The sequence below is a fragment of the Oreochromis aureus genome, linkage group 23 (genome assembly GCF_013358895.1).
Source record: "Oreochromis aureus strain Israel breed Guangdong linkage group 23, ZZ_aureus, whole genome shotgun sequence".
Classification (NCBI taxonomy): Eukaryota; Metazoa; Chordata; class Actinopteri; order Cichliformes; family Cichlidae; genus Oreochromis; species Oreochromis aureus.
The window spans coordinates 21,515,551-21,532,936 of NC_052963.1; the positions used below are offsets into that span (position 1 = coordinate 21,515,551).

Here is a 17,386-nt window from a genome sequence, read left to right on the forward strand (position 1 = left end):
AACCTTTGAAACGATTATTAGTCACCCATGGGCATGAATCTCATGGTATTTTGGGGCTTTTAATGATTTCTTTGAACTGTTCTTTTTCCATGGTGGAAAAAGAACTTATGTATGTTATATAATTCTATCATTAAAAGCTTTAAAAAACAAGAACTGTGTGACCAACTTTGATTTTATACATATACACTCCCATTAATTTGTGGCTTAATGTCTCTTAGCATGTTGGACCTCAACCAGACACTTTTGGTAGCCATCAACAAGCTTCTGGAATAATCCTGGTTCATATCTAATGGCTCTTCTTGGCAGAATAGGAAGTATTCATTTAAATCGGGTGGTTTCTTGGCACAATCTAGGCTTTTAAGCTCAGTCCAAAAATTTTCAACAGGGTTGAGGCCGAAGCTTTGGGAAGGCCATTCCGGAAGCTCAGTGTTAGCCGGCTTTATCCGTTCCGTAACCAGTTTTCATATATTTGGGATCAATGTCATGTTGGAACACCCAATTGTGTCCAAGTTTCAACCATCTAGCTGCTAATTTGGAGCTAGTCCTCCTCCTTAATTATTCCAACCATTTTGTATAATGTATCAGTACCACTGGCAGCAAAACAGCCTCCGATGCTACCACCACCATGCTTGACAGCTGGTACAGTGTTCTCAGGTTTGAAAGCCTCACCTTTACCTGTCATGATACTTTACAGTTTGGGTCTTCTTCCAGACCTTTAAAACGTGGTGACAGATCTTAATAACAACTTTACTTACATACAGTCAGTTAAATGGATGATCTTGGAATCTGCAGTTGTTTAGAAATGGCTCCAAAAAATATTCCCAATTTATGTAAATCAACAATTCTCTTTCTTGGATCTTCACTTGGAGTTCCTTGGACTTTCCCATTGTTCTGAGTATTGGTTAATTGAATGAGTGCTGTCAAACAATCTCTTTAATGCTGCAAAGAGAAAATGACCAGTTACATTAACGATTTAAGCTGTTCAATCATTCCACCCCGGAAAAAGAACAGTTGAAAGAAATCATTAAAAATTAGCATCACACGGCTTTCAGGTGAAACTTTTCTTTGTAAAGTTGCTGTCAGAGAGAATCAGCCCACCATTTGTTTTGCTGCTAATAAAAATAATTCCTTTCTAGATGCATTTCAGCTCGGACTTGTGGAGAGAGGAGGTGCTTCAAGGTTCACACCAAGCCAAAGTCCAGCAGACAGATACAGATTTCCCCTCTGATTCCAGGGCAGCGAGCCAACTGGTCACGGGACCAGAGTCTGGAAGTGTGTGCTTTAACCCTAGAACACTATCGCCGGGTGATTTACACCCGGGAAAATACATTTACATGATTTCTCTCTCCTGCAGCTGTTTGCGTGTCGAGGAGCCTGTGCCTTCACCAGGGAAGTCTCAAATTTCCCAGGAATGGGTGGACCAAAGACCAGCTTTCCAGAGTCATTATTTTGTTTTAGGAGGTTTTTTTTTCATTTTGTTAGACATGGCACAGTTGAAAGTAACAGAAGACCACTCTAATTTGTCATGTGTTGTCATATTTTGATATATTTGATTACTTTTTATTGGTTATATTATATCGGGTAAAAATCACCCGGCACTAGTGATTGTGTTACTATTTATAGCGATAGTGTTCTAGGGTTAAAGCGATCGAGGCCCAGGACGTGTGTCCGATCTGCCTGGAGGAGCTGCTGGAGAAAAAACAGCCCGTGGCTTATTGCAGGTGTGCTCGCACACAGCTTCATTTAGAGATGACGTAAGATCGACTTTGACATCTGCCAAGAATGTGTTTCAAGTAAGCTTACTGCCAGAATACAGTGAGAATACAGTGGGGTGGGGGGGTGGGGGGGGGGGGGGGGTGAGGATGACCTCAATATGTACTTTTACTCCGTCTAGTTTCAGTGAAACTTGAGGCTTTTCCCACATAAAATGGGCTCTGGCATTAGTCTACTTATGTTTAAGGCACCTTAAAGAAATGCAGTTTTGCTTCAGTGGCTTTTAAAAAACAGCATTTTAGAAGTTGTGATGCTGAAACGCTTGGTAAATTTCTAACTGTATAATCTCCATATGATTTCATATTTATGTCTGACAGATGCACAGTGTGCAGTTACTTCTACCTGTGCAAGGACTGCGCACAGATGGGCTGCCACCCAGAGCATCCGCTTACCTCACGAGCTGTAAGAACGTACTTTATTCACTGTACTAGCTTTGTACAGCTTCCTTTAGCTGACCCAGAATGATCCACAAAATTTTACCTCCATATGATGAATACTTTCTGAGTTACCGGCACTCAAAGTGCACAGGAGTGGGCTGAAATGTGGCACTTTGTATTTTCAAGGACTCGTGACTTGTTAAGTAAAGGAGGTTACGTTTTCGGGGCTAAAAAACATGTTATTTAAACTCTGCTAAATCAATTTTACACACACGCTAAAAATGAAATGTCAAGCCAGAAACACACTTGTGTTCAAAAATGGTCTAAAACCTACAGGGTGGGCCATTTATATGCAGTGGCGGTCCTAGCCTCCCTCCCCCCCCCCCCCCCCACACACACACACACACAAAACATGTTAAGGATTGTACATTAACATAAAACTGTTGTCACACACACATATGAAGAGAGAGAGAGAGTATGCATAGTATGCAAACGGCTACCAAACAGCCATCATAATTCGTCATACAATGAGAACAGGACAAATCAACAATGACTAATTAATATTAAAATCTGTAACATAATGTATTGTTTGGAGTTTAGTCTGTTACTGTTACTATTTTTACCATTTCTTCTTGGGGCAACTGTAACCCACATTATTTCCTTAGGGATTAATAAAGTATTCTGATTCTGATTGTTTCAGGATGACCTGCCATTATCCAATGACACATCTGTTTACCTGTATCATTTGTTCGTTTCTTCTCCTCTTCTTTTTTCTTTTTTCTAAACTGAGCACCTGATGGCTTTGAACTTTTCTTGTCCATCTTCCATTGGTTTTAATTTTGCACTCCAGTATGAACACCCATCCCTCAACCAGAGGATCACCACAACATAACCTAATAGACCTACACCTTAGTTCACAGATTAACTTTGTCTAGGGTGTATTTCTGGGATTTCACACAACCCAGGATTCAAATCATGAATACATAATGGGCTTGGATTTACAACATTATGAATGAAATGTGCTCTCTTTGAAGCAGCAGGTCTCCCTCCCTTTCGACGGGTTATGTGTGAGACTTTAAATCATCAAACTGTAAATTATAAATTTTAAATTGTTATTGATCCCGTTACGCCGAGTCCTAAAGTGTATATTTATTTTCTTACTCTACTATATTTATTGTTCGTTTATTTGCACTGCTGTAACTGGAGCCTCGTCGTCTCGTCTCTCTATATACGGACTGTATGTAGCGGAGATGACAATAAAGTTTACTTTGACTTCAGCAGCGCGCAGGCGCTTTCGAGGGCTCTCGCGCTCAGTTTTCGTGTATAGAATTTCGAAAAAACATCGGTGCAAATTATAAGTCTGTATCATAATGTCCGGTGTTTTCGTGTTTGTTGTTTTGTTTTTATTTTGTTTTATTTTGTGAGTTGGTTATTAGATGCTGCTCCAGCCAGCCAGAGAATCCCCGCCGCCCGCCCTCTCCTCCCTGTGCCGCAAGCAGCAGGCGCACCTCGCAAACGGAGGGTGCCCTTACTCCCAGCAAATGGGCGATAGAAAACCGATCGGTGCCTATGCCATTCCCAATATGCGCTGGCTGCCGTCGGGGCAGCATGAGTACGAGCATTTTTTTTTTTTTCTTTGCCGATGCCCGTGATGCCGCCCCGGGCAACCGCCCGTGTCGCCCGTATCTAAAACCGCTACTGATGAGATCCAAATATATGCCAATGTCAACACATGTTCATGTTGATGAGGTTTACTGAACAAATTTGAATCATCACAACAACCAAAATGTTAGCAACACATTATAAAGTTTATTATTATCACTATGGTAACCATGTTTATGTTTGTTACCTGCTAACTCAAACACATTCTGTAGGTGTCACATTTTGAGGACTGTAAGTTCACACACTTTCAGACTTTTGCAAACCGGAGTTGGAGATTGCAGAGAGAAGGCGAAGTGGTTTGTAAAAACTTTACAAGTTCTACGGATTATTTGCTCAAACAGCAAAAGTGCAAACATGTTTTGCTGGACTCTAAGAAGAAGAAAGGCACAGCCTGATTTGTCATGTTTTTTAATATTTAAAAAAAAAAAATGCTGCTGTTTTTGTGCAGCAGTTCTTATTAAATCACATGCTGTTTGATTTATTTGAAACAGATAATAAAGGAGGATACTGTGGGTGTTGGAGAGGACCCACTGAAAAAGTACGATCTTTGCTCTCTGTCACATTTTACTATGTTTAAAATTATGTTTATGTATACATTTATAAATACACATATAAACATGCATGCACAGTTTTCTCATTTGAAAGTAAATATTTGTCTGAATATTTGAGCTGAATCAGTTTTACTGTGTAAGTTGTAGATTTGTTCCTCTGTGGAGTCCACAGCTTCATGCAGTCGGTTTAGCTGACTTTCTTGAGGCACTGAGGGCAGTTTGAGTGCATTACAGCAGACTGATCTTCTCTGTTATCTTTCCAGTGTGAGTGCACGAAAGGATCTCACAGATGAACATGTGGCCCCTGACACTCCAGCCACCTCTTCTGCACCAGTCTCACCTCCAGCTGAGGCTCAGACGAACAAATCAAAGAAGGCTTCCTGGTGGCGCAGATGGCTTTTTTGTGAGGTGAGTTTACCACTGCAGAGAATAAGCTCTGAACAAACAAACGGTGCAGGAATTTGTGCATCATTTGTTTTAACTGGATTTATTTGTAACTGGCAGAAAAAGTCAAAGGTTTTCCCAAAAATGAAGACAAGGCAGAAGACACGGTCGTGCCACCTTCTGAACCCCAACAGAGGTACGATATTATTTTACTGTCTGAACAAGTTCTGCTGGTACTCCTTCCTTCTTGGATCATGAAGGAGAATCTTTTGTGTTTTGTCCAGTGTTAACCCGTCAGCCAGTCTGAGGATGTTTTGGTCCTTTTACTGTGTTCCTATTTAAAGCTGATTGATTGCTTTGTGTTTCTTCTCCTGTAATTTCATCACTGTGATTGCACTGTTTGTGTCTTTCCATAACAGTACCATCAGCACTGAAAATGTGAAGTCAAGGACGTTGGTGTCCAGACAGAGGTTTCCTGCCCTCCCAACTCGCTGCTGTTTTTCTGCACGGTACGTTCTACAGAGCCGAGTGTGACACGTGAACAGCTGTTATAGGAACATGTGGAGTCTGAATGTTAGGATTGACACTCAAATTCTCATTATGTCATCCATTTTGGTTGAACTAACTGGTGATGTGTTCCTCAAAGAAAAAGGTGACCTTAGATGATGAGCCGCGTTGTCCTGAAGTCAATGAGAGAGATGAGCCACTTTCCAGGCCGTGTACCCCAGCAGGTCACGGTGGGAGCCAGGGGCCATGCTAAGAGACCACGTCACACACTGCTGACTAACATACGATGACGAGTTCGTCAATGATGAGCAGCGGCAGAGAACAGCTTACCTGCTGTTCTATGAAAAACAGGTGATTTCTCCCATCAAACAGTTGGATTGTAAATGGTAAATGGTAAATGGCCAGTATTTGTTTAGTGCTTTACTAGTCCCTAAGGACCCCAAAGCGCTTTACATCCATCCATTCACACACACATTCACACACTGGTGATGGCAAGCTACATTGTAGCCTCAGCCACCCTGGGGGCGCACTGACAGAGGCGAGGCTGCGAACACTGGCGCCACCGGGCCCTCTGACCCTGGATTGTGTTGGATACTGTCGTTTATATATGATTTTATTGTAATGTATAGTACATAAGACTTTTATTTTATTTGTATCTTTTTATGTTTATGTTGTTTAGTGTACACTGAGGGCCGTGGGAGCGTTGCAATTACAAATTCTTGTGTATGACCTGTCCATATGTTTTTTTGACAAAAAGATGACTTTGAATTTGAGCATGTCCGTGCAAATACTCAGTTTTTTCCTGTTAGAAAACAAGTGTGTTGCATTTATGCAGTGGTTACTATGGTGGCACTTTAGGTGCAAGTGTTGCAACCACTGTAAATGTGACACCGTCACCAAAAAATGTTATAAAATCAGAAGAAGAAAGAGAACTCTAATATGATAGCTACACACCAGCTGGACCATTATAACAACATCGCATCACATGAGTAACTTCACCATGACAAGACTTCAAGGACTCCAAGAATGTTCATACAGTGAGGATAAATCATGTTTTTATTATTTATTATGAAAAAGACACAATATAGATACATAAAATGCAGCAGGAGCTCCAACAGCTAACATGTCAGTTAATTTGACACGTTGATTTATTTATAATTTCTTTTCTCTCTTAGCTTTTCAGCTCCACATTTTTGCCATTTCTTCCACACTCAACTCTTTTCTACAAGGTGAGCGCACAGTGAAGGAAGGGAGGGCTGATGGCATTAAGAGATTTGATTGGGCAATCTAGGGGCCAGTTAGTTCTTCCCTTTGGTGAAAGCTGGGCTCTTCAGTTCAGCATGGTACAGCTCCAAAGATTCTGCAACATCAAACCCTCTGTCTGCTAATATTACATCACCTGGGCTGAGGCAGTCCAGGTAACAGTTTCTATTTTTGTTTTTAAACTTTAGATATAAACAAAACAAGAAAAGTAACATTTATCACTCCATCTCGATTCATTTTCATGTCATAAGTGTTAGCAACAGTTCTAGAAAAGGAGAAGGTGGTTCCAGTTTGCAGAAATGTTATTACAAATGTTCAAACTACTGCACTGTAAAATCTAAGTAGTTCCCAGAACTCAAAAAAACTATGCAAACTCATTGCCTCCAGAAAAATTGAGTGCAGTTTACTTAAGATGACTGTTAGGACAACTTCTTCACTGCAAGTATGCAGTACTAAGAATAACAATTTGTGGTAACCTGATTATGATTCAAAATGAATAATTAACAACACTTCTTGTAATGGTGTTAAAATCAGGACAACTTTTATTTTCGAATGCAAAAGTAAAAGAAAATCAGCCAACATACTGGACACATATAATTGTCAATATAATTGTTTGTTGTTCTGCTGAACAATAACAATTATACTGTCATCATTGTTACAGAGATTGAAACTTTATTGATAATTTGTCCAGGTAAAAATGCCCTCCCACAAATGTCATGTGACAACCTCATTGGCTTACAGAGTTTTGACATCACCCACATTTAGAATCTTACCACCACTTTGATCCTTTGATCCTTTGATCCTAAAACCCTTAAATAGGAGTGAGACACAACAACTTTTAGTCTGTTATTCGCAGCATTTACGTTTGCAGCATTCAAACGCCGCCAGAGAAGCCTTTTTGGATCCTTTTCAGAGTCACTGGTCACTGTTTATTGATTCTAACATGTCTCCAAAAAACACAACAAAAGAAATAGTAAAGCCCAGCGCTCCTCTTTGCAATCAAGAGGACAATATTCAAGTGCAGAAGATGTGCTTGGAAGAAATGCATGAGGAAAATCTCAGGAAGAATCACAATACGCGACACCCGGCCCAGCCAGAGTACATCTATTACGTCTGGCAAAGTTTTTTTAAACAACGAGCGGAGATTATGTTGCTGAGAGAAGAATATGAGAGAAGGACTGCTGAAGTACATAGATTGTTCAGCCAGCTTGTTGAAAAGGAAGATATTCAAAAGGAGAAAGAAATGGAAGTCCTAGACATGCGCGGAAGGATCTTTGAGCTCCAAGCAAAGCTTAATAAAGCTCAAGAAAAACCAACAGAAGAAGTCCTCCAACAGAAGAAAAACGAGCAGGACAAGGACAAAAGATTCAGGAGCTGCAAGTAAAGCTTGACGAAGCTTTGCAAAAAAATAAAGAAATCCTCCAAGAGAAGAAACAACTGGTCATAAAACTCCAAGGCACAGAGATAAATCACAAAGTGCTGAAAGGAAGGGTTGAGTTTCTTCAAAAGAAAGGGCAACAGACCATGAAACAGGAAGATACGGATTGCAAGCTTCAGGACATGGAGAAACACAACAAAGGCTTGCAAATAAAGCTCGATGAAGCTTTGCAAAAAATAAAGAACTCCTCCAAGAAAAAGAGCAAATGGACGTAAAAAGCAGCGCAAACTCCAAGGCATGGAGGAAAAGTACAAAGCGCTTCAGGCAAGGCATGATAAAACACTGCACAAGAATAAAGAGTTGCTTCAAGAAAAAAAGCAACAAGAAATTAAACAGAAAGAAATGGACTGCAAGCTTGAAGACGTGGAGGAAAAATACACAGCGCTGAAAATAAAGCTCGATAAAACAGTGCAAAGAAATAAGGATTTCAAACAAGAGAAAGAACAGCAAGACATGAAAGACAAAGATACGGATTGCGAGCTTCAGAACATCAAGAAACACAACAAAGGTTTGCAAGTAATGCTTGATGAAGCTCTGCAAAAAATAAAGAAATCCTTGAAGAGAAAGAAAAGCTGGACATAAAGCAGAGAGACATGCAGTGCCAACTCCAAGGCATGCAGGGAAAAATACGGAGCGCAGCAGGTAAAGCTTGATGAAACACTGCAGAAATATCAAGAGCTGCTTCAAGACAAAGAACAACGGAAATAAAGCAGAAAGAAGAAAAACAAACTCTCCAGGACTTTGAGAGGAAAAACCAAAAACTGCAAGAACGTTATAACAAAATGAACAACAAAACAACTGAACTGGAGGGAAAAGAAAACACTGCAAAAACAATGCTCAGACATGCAGAGTAAGCTCAATGACATGCTGAGAAAAAACACAGAACTTGAGGAACTTTCCAACAACTTGAAGTGCAAAAACACTGAGGTGCAGATGTTAAAGCAGCAACTAGAGAAAACAAACAAAGACCTGCAGTGTACACTTCAACAAATCGAGAGAAGTCAGCAGCTAGAAGACACGCACAACAAATTAGAACAGTGTTATACAGAGATGCACAAGGCAAAGCTAATGCAGGAGGCAAATGTAACGAACTGAAAGAAAGGCTGGAAGAAAAGCAAGCCAACTTAGAAGAAGTGGAGAAAACATGCAGGAAACTTGAGAAGGAAAATACACAAATGATCGATGAGTTAAGAACCCTCATCCTAGAGAAAAAAGTGCTTGTGGAAAAGCTCCTGGAGAAGAAGAAAAACGCTCCGTTTCTTCTGGAGGAGGGACACTCCTGCTTTTTCTACGTTTTCTATGTTTTCTGCTGCTGATGTCACCTCGTCTTCCTCCACCTCTGTTCCATCGTAATCTTCACCTCTCCAATCCTGTCCCTCCCTTTCCCACCTGACACCTCTCCCTCCCTATTTCCCTTTAACCCCTAACACCTGTCCCATCTCCTCCCTCTCTCTCTCTTTCACCCTCACCCCCAACCAGTCCCGACAGTTGACTGCCCCTCTAGAGCCTGGTTCTGTCATAGGTTTCTTCCTTTAAAGGAGTTTTTCCTATCCACTGTCGCACCTAGTGCTTGCTCAGAGGGATTGTTGGGGTTTTCTGTCCTCTATCTCTTTCCTCTTTTCTATCCCTTTAATTTACCCTCTTGAAGTGCAAAAACACTGTCCCATCTCCCTCCCCTCTCTCTTTTTCACCCTCACCCCCCAACCAGTCCCGACAGTTGACTGCCCCCTCTAGAGCCTGGTTCTGTCATAGGTTTCTTCCTTTAAAGGGAGTTTTTCCTATCCACTGTCGCACCTAGTGCTTGCTCAGAGGGATTGTTGGGGTTTTCTGTCCTATCTCTTTTTTCTTTTCTATCCCTTTAATTTACCCTCTTCTTAACCCCCCCTCTATTTCCTCAATAATTTAATAATAAACACAATTGGCTGCATTTTAAATGTGTCTGAACAATGTCTTCATTCAAGAATGAATTGTCTTTGTCATGGACTCGTGTATTGTGTGTTTTCCTCGGGTTGGTGATTCTCACGGTCGTTCAGCCCAGGAGTCCAGTGTTTTAGTGTTTTAATCACATTTAGTGTTACATTTTAGATCACCATAATAGGATATCCACAATTTAGGATTCAGGCATTTGTTTTAGTTCAATATCGTAATCATTCTATGATTGAGGAATTTTACAGAACCTTCAGTCAGCAGCAATAACTTCAATTCATTGACATTTGCAAGCATTCCTTTATACACAGCATTTCAGTCAGGTTGAGGTCTGGACTTCCATGCTGTAGATTTGCTGCTGTGCTTGGGGTCATGATCCTGTTGCATGGCCTAATTTAGGAGAAGCTTTAGCTGTCGGACAGATGGCCTCACATTTGACTCTAGAAAACTCTGGCATACAGAGGATTTTGTCGACTGCAAGGTGCCTATCTCTTGTGGCTGCAGAACAAGCTTAAATCAAAAATTATCCACTGCCACTGCTATGAATCCTGGGATAGGGTGGGCCACGAGGGACACCGAATCATCGTTCAAATCCAGGTAAAAGGAGGATGCATTTGTGGGTCACATTTGGAGCAGCCTTTGTCGCCTGGCTGTCACGTGTAATCGGCTGTTAAAGGCAGCCTCCAAATCACAAAACAACCACAATGGACCAAAGTGCCTTACAGAAGATTAAATAGATAAAAACAAATAGAAAGAAAAACCACAGAAAAGGAGAAGGATAAATAAAAAAACATATAAATTACACATATTTAACAAACATGATTTCTTAGTTTGGAACATTTCTCAGTCACCTTGCAATCATGGGTTCTCAGTCACCTCGGGCACTTCCATTACAGAAGTACTAATTTTACCCTCCTGAAAATGTAGCTATAATTCAGGAAGGTAAAAAAATGGGAACAGTGATTTAATCTATTTGGATTTATCTTTTTAAGTTAAATATTTCTGTGCTTTCATCATCTTACAATCCGGTGATTGCAGCCATTCCCCAAATCTCTGTGAATGGTAACCATGTCCTTTGATCAATGATCATTGATCAATGATCATTCAAATTTGCATTGTAATGGTCAAGGAACTGACCTACCAACCCATTGTTCATTCAGTGGTGCTAGTTTGAGTCATTGTGCAAATGTACTGTTTATAAGGTTGGGGTAACATGCAGTCAGCTGAGACTGAAGAAGTCACTTGGAAGAGTGATGAAACGTTTCTCCCACTGAAAACATTACGTCCAGCTGAACAGAATCAACATTTTGGGATTCCCTTACCTGGTTGATTAAGCATGCATAAAGATATTTCTGTTCTAAAACTTTTGTACATACAAAATAATATGACAGGACTTGAAGAAAAGTAACACATTTACTCTCATTTAGGGCGACTGAGGCTGGATCAGATGAGTTTTCCACCTACCTTATGTCCTCATAACTGGTGGTAATGGACAGCATGTTGCCTTATCAGCACTGGGGTCTTTTGTTTGATAGTTCCACAGTGCCGTGATGAAGTACCATACCCTCTGCTCTTTCCATTACAGGGAATGTCTAGAAAGCACAAACCTTTAATAATCACAGCTGAGATCATAAAGTGTAGTTATCCTTCCTTCCTTTCCTTCTGCCTTCCTCCCTTTCCTTCTTCATTCCTCTTAAGCACTTAAGGGTTGCTGGAGAGGGGGTTGAAGACTATCCCAGCTGCCATAATGTAAAACTCAGGGTACACACTTGACAGTTCACCGCTCAGAATCACATTCCCAATAGATGATTGTAATTCCCCAAAGAATCGACAATTAACCTAAAAAGCGAGTTGTTGGACTGTGAGAGGAGCGGAGCACCCTCAGAGAACACAATATGCAAACAGCAGCCAGCACATTTACATGCACAACCTTCTTGCATTGTGTATTGTTTTGTTTTTTTACGTTATAATTTAAAACAAATCCCTTAATTAAATTAGTGAGTTTAAGTAATGTATGAAATATTACTGCTATCTAAGTCCCAGATTTCAGTTTATCGGACATTAGCTACATTTAATAAGAAGATATGAGATCCAGTGCCCCCCCACACACACACACACACACACACAAAACATGTTAAGGATTGTACATTAACATAAAACTGTTGTCCACACACACATATGAAGAGAGAGAGAGAGTATGCATAGTATGCAAACGGCTACCAAACAGCCATCATAATTAGGTCATACAATGAGAACAGGACAAATCAACAATGACTAATTAATATTAAAATCTGTAACATAATGTATTGTTTGGAGTTTAGTCTGTTGCTGTTACTATTTTTACCATTTCTTCTTGGGGCAACTGTAACCCACATTATTTCCTTAGGGATTAATAAAGTATTCTGATTCTGATTGTTTCAGGATGACCTGCCATTATCCAATGACACATCTGTTTACCTGTATCATTTGTTCGTTTCTTCTCCTCTTCTTTTCTCTTTTTCTAAACTGAGCACCTGATGGCTTTGAACTTTTCTTGTCCATCTTCCATTGGTTTTAATTTTGCACTCCAGTATGAACACCCATCCCTCAACCAGAGGATCACCACAACATAACCTAATAGACCTACACCTTAGTTCACAGATTAACTTTGTCTAGGGTGTATTTCTGGGATTTCACACAACCCAGGATTCAAATCATGAATACATAATGGGCTTGGATTTACAACATTATGAATGAAATGTGCTCTCTTTGAAGCAGCAGGTCTCCTCCCTTTCGACGGTTATGTGTGAGACTTTAAATCATCAAACTGTAAATTATAAATTTTAAATTGTTATTGATCCCGTTACGCCGAGTCCTAAAGTGTATATTTATTTTCTTACTCTACTATATTTATTGTTCGTTTATTTGCACTGCTGTAACTGGAGCCTCGTCGTCTCGTCTCTCTATATACGGACTGTATGTAGCGGAGATGACAATAAAGTTTACTTTGACTTCAGCAGCGCGCAGGCGCACTCGAGGGCTCTCGCGCTCAGTTTTCGTGTATAGAATTTCGAAAAACATCGGTGCAAATTATAAGTCTGTATCATAATGTCCGGTGTTTTCGTGTTTGTTGTTTTGTTTTATTTTGTTTTATTTTGTGAGTTGGTTATTAGATGCTGCTCCAGCCAGCCAGAGAATCCCCGCCGCCCGCCCTCTCCTCCCTGTGCCGCAAGCAGCAGGCGCACCTCGCAAACGGAGGGTGCCCTTACTCCCAGCAAATGGGCGATAGAAAACCGATCGGTGCCTATGCCATTCCCAATATGCGCTGGCTGCCGTCGGGGCAGCATGAGTACGAGCATTTTTTTTTTTTTTTCTTTGCCGATGCCCGTGATGCCGCCCGGGCAACCGCCCGTGTCGCCCGTATCTAAAACCGCTACTGATGAGATCCAAATATATGCCAATGTCAACACATGTTCATGTTGATGAGGTTTACTGAACAAATTTGAATCATCACAACAACCAAAATGTTAGCAACACATTATAAAGTTTATTATTATCACTATGGTAACCATGTTTATGTTTGTTACCTGCTAACTCAAACACATTCTGTAGGTGTCACATTTTGAGGACTGTAAGTTCACACACTTTCAGACTTTTGCAAACCGGAGTTGGAGATTGCAGAGAGAAGGCGAAGTGGTTTGTAAAAACTTTACAAGTTCTACGGATTATTTGCTCAAACAGCAAAAGTGCAAACATGTTTTGCTGGACTCTAAGAAGAAGAAAGGCACAGCCTGATTTGTCATGTTTTTTAATATTTAAAAAAAAAAAATGCTGTTTTTGTGCAGCAGTTCTTATTAAATCACATGCTGTTTGATTTATTTGAAACAGATAATAAAGGAGGATACTGTGGGTGTTGGAGAGGACCCACTGAAAAAATACGATCTTTGCTCTCTGTCACATTTTACTATGTTTAAAATTATGTTTATGTATACATTTATAAATACACATATAAACATGCATGCACAGTTTTCTCATTTGAAAGTAAATATTTGTCTGAATATTTGAGCTGAATCAGTTTTACTGTGTAAGTTGTAGATTTGTTCCTCTGTGGAGTCCACAGCTTCATGCAGTCGGTTTAGCTGACTTTCTTGAGGCACTGAGGGCAGTTTGAGTGCATTACAGCAGACTGATCTTCTCTGTTATCTTTCCAGTGTGAGTGCACGAAAGGATCTCACAGATGAACATGTGGCCCCTGACACTCCAGCCACCTCTTCTGCACCAGTCTCACCTCCAGCTGAGGCTCAGACGAACAAATCAAAGAAGGCTTCCTGGTGGCGCAGATGGCTTTTTTTTTGTGAGGTGAGTTTACCACTGCAGAGAATAAGCTCTGAACAAACAAACGGTGCAGGAATTTGTGCATCATTTGTTTTAACTGGATTTATTTGTAACTGGCAGAAAAAGTCAAAGGTTTTTCCCAAAAATGAAGACAAGGCAGAAGACACGGTCGTGCCACCTTCTGAACCCCAACAGAGGTACGATATTATTTTACTGTCTGAACAAGTTCTGCTGGTACTCCTTCCTTCTTGGATCATGAAGGAGAATCTTTTGTGTTTTGTCCAGTGTTAACCCCGTCAGCCAGTCTGAGGATGTTTTGGTCCTTTTACTGTGTTCCTATTTAAAGCTGATTGATTGCTTTGTGTTTCTTCTCCTGTAATTTCATCACTGTGATTGCACTGTTTGTGTCTTTCCATAACAGTACCATCAGCACTGAAAAATGTGAAGTCAAGGACGTTGGTGTCCAGACAGAGGTTTCCTGCCCTCCCAACTCGCTGCTGTTTTTCTGCACGGTACGTTCTACAGAGCCGAGTGTGACACGTGAACAGCTGTTATAGGAACATGTGGAGTCTGAATGTTAGGATTGACACTCAAATTCTCATTATGTCATCCATTTTGGTTGAACTAACTGGTGATGTGTTCCTCAAAGAAAAAGGTGACCTTAGATGATGAGCCGCGTTGTCCTGAAGTCAATGAGAGAGATGAGCCACTTTCCAGGCCGTGTACCCCAGCAGGTCACGGTGGGAGCCAGGGGGCCATGCTAAGAGACCACGTCACACACTGCTGACTAACATACGATGACGAGTTCGTCAATGATGAGCAGCGGCAGAGAACAGCTTACCTGCTGTTCTATGAAAACAGGTGATTTCTCCCATCAAACAGTTGGATTGTAAATGGTAAATGGTAAATGGCCAGTATTTGTTTAGTGCTTTACTAGTCCCTAAGGACCCCAAAGCGCTTTACATCCATCCATTCACACACACATTCACACACTGGTGATGGCAAGCTACATTGTAGCCTCAGCCACCCTGGGCGCACTGACAGAGGCGAGGCTGCCGAACACTGGCGCCACCGGGCCCTCTGACCCTGGATTGTGTTGGATACTGTCGTTTATATATGATTTTATTGTAATGTATAGTACATAAGACTTTTATTTTATTTGTATCTTTTATGTTTATGTTGTTTAGTGTACACTGAGGGCCGTGGGAGCGTTGCAATTACAAATTCTTGTGTATGACCTGTCCATATGTTTTTTGACAAAAGATGACTTTGAATTTGAGCATGTCCGTGCAAATACTCAGTTTTTTTCCTGTTAGAAAACAAGTGTGTTGCATTTATGCAGTGGTTACTATGGTGGCACTTTAGGTGCAAGTGTTGCAACCACTGTAAATGTGACACCGTCACCAAAAAATGTTATAAAATCAGAAGAAGAAAGAGAACTCTAATATGATAGCTACACACCAGCTGGACCATTATAACAACATCGCATCACATGAGTAACTTCACCATGACAAGACTTCAAGGACTCCAAGAATGTTCATACAGTGAGGATAAATCATGTTTTTATTATTTATTATGAAAAAGACACAATATAGATACATAAAATGCAGCAGGAGCTCCAACAGCTAACATGTCAGTTAATTTGACACGTTGATTTATTTATAATTTCTTTTTTCTCTTAGCTTTTCAGCTCCACATTTTTGCCATTTCTTCCACACTCAACTCTTTTCTACAAGGTGAGCGCACAGTGAAGGAAGGGAGGGCTGATGGCATTAAGAGATTTGATTGGGCAATCTAGGGGCCAGTTAGTTCTTCCCTTTGGTGAAAGCTGGGCTCTTCAGTTCAGCATGGTACAGCTCCAAAGATTCTGCAACATCAAACCCTCTGTCTGCTAATATTACATCACCTGGGCTGAGGCAGTCCAGGTAACAGTTTCTATTTTGTTTTTAAACTTTAGATATAAACAAAACAAGAAAAGTAACATTTATCACTCCATCTCGATTCATTTTCATGTCATAAGTGTTAGCAACAGTTCTAGAAAAGGAGAAGGTGGTTCCAGTTTGCAGAAATGTTATTACAAATGTTCAAACTACTGCACTGTAAAATCTAAGTAGTTCCCAGAACTCAAAAAACTATGCAAACTCATTGCCTCCAGAAAAATTGAGTGCAGTTTACTTAAGATGACTGTTAGGACAACTTCTTCACTGCAAGTATGCAGTACTAAGAATAACAATTTGTGGTAACCTGATTATGATTCAAAATGAATAATTAACAACACTTCTTGTAATGGTGTTAAAATCAGGACAACTTTTATTTTCGAATGCAAAAAGTAAAAGAAAATCAGCCAACATACTGGACACATATAATTGTCAATATAATTGTTTGTTGTTCTGCTGAACAATAACAATTATACTGTCATCATTGTTACAGAGATTGAAACTTTATTGATAATTTGTCCAGGTAAAAATGCCTCCCACAAATGTCATGTGACAACCTCATTGGCTTACAGAGTTTTGACATCACCCACATTTAGAATCTTACCACCACTTTGATCCTTTGATCCTTTGATCCTAAAACCCTTAAATAGGAGTGAGACACAACAACTTTTAGTCTGTTATTCGCAGCATTTACGTTTGCAGCATTCAAACGCTCGCCAGAGAAGCCTTTTTTGGATCCTTTTCAGAGTCACTGGTCACTGTTTATTGATTCTAACATGTCTCCAAAAAAACACAACAAAAGAGAAATAGTAAAGCCCAGCGCTCCTCTTTGCAATCAAGAGGACAATATTCAAGTGCAGAAGATGTGCTTGGAAGAAATGCATGAGGAAAATCTCAGGAAGAATCACAACACGCGACACCCGGCCCAGCCAGAGTACATCTATTACGTCTGGCAAAGTTTTTTTTTAAACAACGAGCGGAGATTATGTTGCTGAGAGAAGAATATGAGAGAAGGACTGCTGAAGTACATAGATTGTTCAGCCAGCTTGTTGAAAAGGAAGATATTCAAAAGGAGAAAGAAATGGAAGTCCTAGACATGCTGCGGAAGGATCTTTGAGCTCCAAGCAAAGCTTAATAAAGCTCAAGAAAAACCAACAGAAGAAGTCCTCCAACAGAAGAAAAACGAGCAGGACAAGGACAAAAAGATTCAGGAGCTGCAAGTAAAGCTTGACGAAGCTTTGCAAAAAATAAAGA

At 40.4% G+C, this 17,386-nt stretch overlaps 1 protein-coding gene across 1 annotated transcript; it reads left to right on the plus strand.

Moving 5' to 3' along the window:
* The first annotated feature begins 1,749 nt into the window (after window positions 1–1,749).
* On the plus strand, window positions 1,750–15,028 carry LOC120436276. Its single transcript, XM_039607028.1, has 8 exons — window positions 1,750–1,754; window positions 2,091–2,175; window positions 4,025–4,108; window positions 4,304–4,350; window positions 4,627–4,771; window positions 14,316–14,392; window positions 14,617–14,707; window positions 14,845–15,028. Exons 1-8 carry the CDS (start codon window positions 1,750–1,752, stop codon window positions 14,980–14,982), a joined length of 672 nt encoding a protein of 223 aa, XP_039462962.1. The 3' UTR covers window positions 14,983–15,028.
* The last annotated feature ends 2,358 nt before the right edge of the window (window positions 15,029–17,386 follow it).